This window comes from Sardina pilchardus, chromosome 20 (assembly GCF_963854185.1).
Source record: "Sardina pilchardus chromosome 20, fSarPil1.1, whole genome shotgun sequence".
Taxonomy (NCBI): Eukaryota; Metazoa; Chordata; class Actinopteri; order Clupeiformes; family Clupeidae; genus Sardina; species Sardina pilchardus.
This window is the reverse complement of record NC_085013.1, coordinates 26,791,928-26,797,927: the sequence shown is the minus strand read 5'-3', so window position 1 is coordinate 26,797,927 and position 6,000 is coordinate 26,791,928. Positions and strand designations below refer to the sequence as shown.

Here is a 6,000-nt window from a genome sequence, read left to right as displayed (position 1 = left end):
ACACGGTGCAGAGACAAGTGGAGCTTGCGGCCAGCAGCACTAACGTTTAAAACTCCCCTCGGTAGCACTGAATCACGGAGACCTCTGTGCTCAGCACCGCACAGCCAATCAGAGAGCTTCAGTGGGCTCTGCCGCGGGCAACAGGCCATTAAGCAGATCAGTGTTTTTAATTAATGGCTAAAGAGAAGATACCCCTTACACACACAACATTCTCCACACACAGACACACACAGACACACACAGACACACACAGACACACACAGACACACACACACACTGTACATTTCAGTGAACAGTATTACTGCCAGGGGCTCATTAGATTGAATGGCCAGAGGGATGTAGAGAGAAAGAGAGGAAATCTACACCATCAAGAAAGGGGAAGGAGGTCAAATGAACCACAGACAGCACGACACACTTGGAATGATAGAAGACAGCAATAAAACAGAGAGGGGTTGTGAGGGAGAGACAGATGGAGCTTGAGTATGCTATGCAAAATGGCAGCCTGAGAGATAGAGCATAGAACAATGCTAGAACGACAGCCAAGGAAAGACAGAACTGGAGGAGAACGGAATCAGAGGGAATGCATATTTTGTGTGTGTGTGTGTGTGTGTGAGAGAGAGAGAGTGTGTGTGTGTGTGTGTGTGTGTGTGTGTGTGTGTGTGTGTGTGAGAGAGAGAGAGAGTATGTGTTTGTGTGAGAGAGAGAGAGAGAGAGAGAGAAAGAGATGGTGTTGTGACAGACATCTGGTGCTGGATCTGGACTTCTCGTGTTACTGTTCATTCAGTCTCTCTATGTATATTGACGTTTCAAGGTTATTCAATTTTTCACCCAGTCAGTGTTGGGTTTACTGTTCTCTGTGTTGTGTGATAAAGCTGATAAAGCAACTTTGAACTGAACTGCAACTGAGGGTGAGCGATCTGGAGAGTAGAACAAAGATGGCAACAGAAGACACATTGAGAGATGGAGGCACAAGGGACATTATCGAGAGAGAGAGAGAGAGAGATGGAGAGGTGTGTGTAAAGAATGAAGTAACGTTTATAACGGCTACAGTAATTTCCTGTGTATTGGCATTGTGCATAAGCTGCAGGGTAGTGTTTTATGTAAGTTACTGTAAACAATACCATATTAATACTACATTAACTGCCCCTGTGTATTAACCTCATAGCTAAAGAAATATTGCAAAATCAATGTATAGTATAATCCGCGGCTAATAATTGATAAATTACAGAATAGTGAATTAAATGGAGTAATGGAGGAGTGACGGAGACCTGGTGTAGGCGCTGGGGCAGCAGGGTGTTGTCACAGGGTTCCCCCAGGTCAAGCGCAGGGGCGGGTGGGTTGCCGGGGAGACCACCTCCCGTAGGCCTCAGGGCGTTCCGCTCCTCTGCATGGCCCTCTACACTGCCCACCTGTGGACACTCCTCGGGACTGCTCACCAGCTCCTCAACACCTGCACACACACACACACACACACACACACACACACACACACACACACACACACACACACACACACACACACACACACACACACACACACACACACACACACACACACACACACACACACACACACACACACACACACACACACAGACACACACAGACACACACACACACAGACACACACACACAGACACACACACACAAGAAACATACATGTTATTTGAGAAGCAGCTTACTGTACACTTCCCCAATCCCTCTCCACTGTCAGTGCTCCAACCCACTCTGCTCTACGTGCTTTGTCATTTCCAGTCTAGCTGTGCTAATGAATGACTGGATATATACTGTATATACACTGTACAGTATACAGTAATATACAGTCATTGGTCTGCTTGACTAGAATCACACAAGACACAGCAGAGATAAAATGAACAAAGTGTGGGGTGTGTTTGGGATTGTGTGTGTGTATGTGTGTGTGTGTGTGTGTGTGTGTGTGTGTGTGTGTGTGTGTGTGTGTGTGTGTGTGTGTGTGTGTGTGTGTGTGTGTGTGTGTGTGTGTGTGTGTGTGTGTGTGTGTGTGTGTGTGTGTGTGTGTGTGGGCAACAACCACAATTTAAAGGCAGTGGTCATCACTTGTGTTTCCCCAGGTTCTTTCCCCTCCATCTCCACCTGTGATGTTGCAACACATTCCAGCCACAGAGGCAAAGTGGACATCCGCAAGCTTACATGCTTTGTAGGCCGAGGCGGAGGTATGTGAGCTAGTTATCCCTGCTAAGATCTGGGGCCGTGGGCGAGGGTGGAGAGATGTGTGTGTGTGTGTGTGTGTGTGTGTGTGTGTGTGTGTGTGTGTGTGTGTGTGTGTGTGTGTGTGTGTGTCTGTGTGTGTGTGTCTGTGTGTGTGTGTTAGGGAGGAACGGCCAGAGTGGAATGAGATGAATGAGATGTATGTCAGCTATGTTTCTCCTCTTTCTCTTTCTTCTCTCTTCTCTCTATACTCTCTCCACTCTTTCTCTCTCTCTCTCTCCTCCCTCTCTCCCTCTCTCTCTCTAAACACAGAAAAGAAGATGCCACACTGACGGAGCCCACCACCGTGAAGAACACAAACTTCAACCCCTGTAGGGCTCTCTCAAGCACAGAGACTCCTCCATATAAATAGTCTCTATGAACTAAATAACTCTATTAAAATAAGCGCAGTGCTTCACATCAACAGAGCGCTTCATATTTACACAGCACTGCAACACTTCATGGCTATAATACACATTCAAAAATGTTCCACAGCCCTGTGAAGTGTAATTAATTAGTGACCACCAAAGCAACCATGAAACGCATTGCAACTGTTGATTAACGGACCGTCAGTGCGGATGACGCCTGAAGCAAAACACCCAGTCAAAAACCAGACCGCTGCAGGGAAAAAGAGAGTAGAGTAGTTCACTCACAGACCACAGTCCAAAAAGAGACGTCTCGTCTCCACGGCCTCGGTAATGTTAGCTCCGGGACTGCGCGCCGGACTGGACACACAGCAAGGCGAGTCTGATGGTCAGTAAGACGGCTGGACAGAGAGAGGCCTTATCAGCCCAGGCTGCCTCTGATCAGCTCAGGGGTGATTAGCGACAGCGTTACCGAGGTGACCGCCGGGATGCCACATAAGAGATGATTAAGCAACTCCAGGGAAATGCTGCACTGCACTGCACTGCACTCACTGACCCATCACATTACACCCCCCCCCCCCCCACACACAAACACCTATGCTCAGAGTGTCACACACACACACACAGAGTGTCACACCCCCCCCCACACACACACACCTATGCTCAGAGTGTCACACACACACACACACACACACACACACACACACACACACACACACACACACACACACACACACACACACACACACACACACACACACACACACACACACACACACACACACACACACACACACACTTTGTCGAGTTTCTTCAAATTGAAAAAAGTCAAGTTTTTCATGGCAGCCACAGAAACACAGAAAGGCCTACTGCGCTAGTCCATCTCCTGGAGGACCCTGTTTGAGTCTTCGAAATCTATGTGGGCAAACAGTTTTATGGACGTGTTTCCCTGAGGGCATTTCAAGTGGCAGATAAATAACAAATAAATGTATATATATAATATGCAACGTATACAGAGAACTAAAGAAATAAATATACTGTATATCATAGACATACAGAGTAGCTCTCTGGATTACAGATATCTCTGGTGACACCCAAACTGTTGGTGGCTTCACGTTCTCCCTTTCACAGCATAGCAGAAGCAGAAGCAGACACCAAACGGCTCAACTCTCTGGGATAAAGAACACAACCACAACACTGACAACTGAGAGAAAGGAAAATGGGACACCCTCTCCGCACGATGCACAAGATGCAGAGGAGCAGCTTGGGTAAAACGAGTGTCTCCTTTCTCAAAAATGGTTCAATCTGAATTACAGCTCGCAAGTAGGGTAATGCAATAATCCACGGATTTCAAAGGCTGACCTCTACACGTGTGCAATGCATAGCTGGTTGCAACACATAAGCATAAGGTATTCTACAGACAGAGATAAGAGACGCCATTGAGCTACCGTAATTATGTATGAGGGAGAGTAGAAATATACTATATCAGTACCTGAGATCATAGCGTTATGGCTGCGTTCGATGTTATCTTGGGATGGGTGCTTTATCTAAAGATGAGGAGGGGTTCAGTAGGTGTAAAGGGATCTACTGTGTGTTATCTGTGATATGCATGTTTAGCTATAACTAGTTGGTCAACCAATAGCAAGGTTTTGTGTATTTACACTGTGGACTGCGTACCTGATTTACCTGTTGGAATCTGTGCGTTTGCTTCACCTGTCTACAGTAAATGTGTGCTTTATCGCTGGAACTACCAGAGGTCTAGAGCAGTATGTTACCTGTGCTGACACGCTCACCTGCTCCACCTGTTCCAGTTCTCCAGCTCCTGGTGTGTGTGTGTGTGTGTGTGTGTGTGTGTGTGTGTGTGTGTGCGCTCACAACTTTCACCTGAGGGATATGTGCTTTACCTGCGTTCTCACCCATATGGATCTATACTGTATGCCTGACAATGTCACTCCCATTTCAGGCTGTGAGGTCTTGCTAGCCTACCCCTGATGAGAGTGCTTTTGTCCTTTTAACTTGGTCACTGTGTACTTTAGCAGTTTGTCCATTTTAACCACTGTTTTTTAGTGCTTGTAATGGCTAGTTCACATTGCAAGTGTTCTTTACCTGTAGGACTACAAGAGGAAGAGTCTCTGATTTGGCTGTCCAGATCAGGTGAGAAGGCCCCGCTGTGACTATCCTCTTCCTCATCTTCCTCCTCCACTTTGGAGCTGTCCTCCTCTTCCTCGCGCTCCTCCTCTTCCTCACAGCTGCCGTTGTTGTTGACGGAGTCCTGCTGATCGAGCGGCTGGCTCCTCCTCCTCCCGTGCGATCCCCGCACCACGTCCTCGCCCTCCTCCATCAGCCGGTTCTGGTTCTCGTCCGGGCTCCGCAGGCCTGACGCCGGCGCCGGTGCCAAGACAGACACGGACACGGACACGGGGTGGTCGCCGTGGTTGTAGAGGAGGTCCGCTGCGCCCTGACCGCGCCTCACGTGCTCGTCGCCCTGAGCTTGTCCCTCGTCCATTGGCTGATGACCATGCAGCTCAGAGACACACCCCCTTGGCTCTTCTCCTGCCTGGTGCCTGGTTGGCTGCTGGGAAAGAGAATAAGGCTGTTGGTTTGCCTGATGAGTCCTACGCGTCCTATGCGTCCTACAGTATGCGTCCTATGCGTCCTACAGTATGCATCCTATGCGTCCTACATGTCCTTTAGCATTATCTGGGCTGCAGCCTGAAGTCTTACTGGGATGGTTTCCTGTAGACTAAACTTAGCCTTAGTTTAGACTAAAAGATCTTCATTAACGTTCATTGAAGTTTTACTCTAAGACTAGGCTTAATCTATGACCAAGAAACTGGTAGTCTCGTACAATGTGTGCACCCTTACACTTATTGTGATTTTTTTTGCCTATTTTTTCACATACACTTAGGGAAACATTGACAAAAATGGCATGAATGCAAATTGCTAATGTAAGCATATGTGATGGGATCTGGGAAAACCCATTACACGGTGAAATTTCAGCAACTTATGGTTCTGATACCATCCTAGCAACATTCAGGATTTTGAGAGGACGGCATCTAGGATGTTGCTAGCATGGTGAAATTTCACCAAAGAGGGTTGAAATGTAGCAGAAATCATCAAGCATTTTTTATTTTACCATGTGATGGGTTTTTCCAGATGTGTGCGTATAACATCCCTCCGCATATTGCGCTTGCTTGAGTTTGAGTTTGCTAACAGCCAGGATACACTACGCTTTCCGTTCGCAGAATGTGAATATAGTTTTAGAAGACTGGTGATTTTGGCCTGCTGTAGCCAGCCAATAGCGTAACTATAGATTATTAGTGGAAGCTAATTGTGGTAGGTTATGCTCCGTGAACGTCATAAAAACTGCAGGCAGAGAAAGCTCACATTTCCACCTGTTCAGCCAGGC

At 47.4% G+C, this 6,000-nt stretch overlaps 1 protein-coding gene across 2 annotated transcripts in view; it reads right to left on the bottom strand.

The window, feature by feature from the left end:
- Positions 1-6,000, bottom strand: part of cnsta (consortin, connexin sorting protein a) — a 36,749-nt gene that overhangs the window by 23,891 nt on the left and 6,858 nt on the right. Inside the window, exons 2-3 of one of the 2 annotated variants that reach the window (XM_062522084.1) lie at positions 4,698-5,163; positions 1,269-1,450 (exon numbers count right to left, since the gene is read on the bottom strand). In XM_062522084.1, the coding sequence (XP_062378068.1) occupies positions 1,269-1,450; positions 4,698-5,097 (582 nt within the window). In that variant the 5' untranslated portion in view covers positions 5,098-5,163. Of the gene's footprint in view, positions 1-1,268; positions 1,451-4,697; positions 5,167-6,000 lie in introns of both variants that reach the window. The other variant, XM_062522083.1, reaches the window with a different exon arrangement.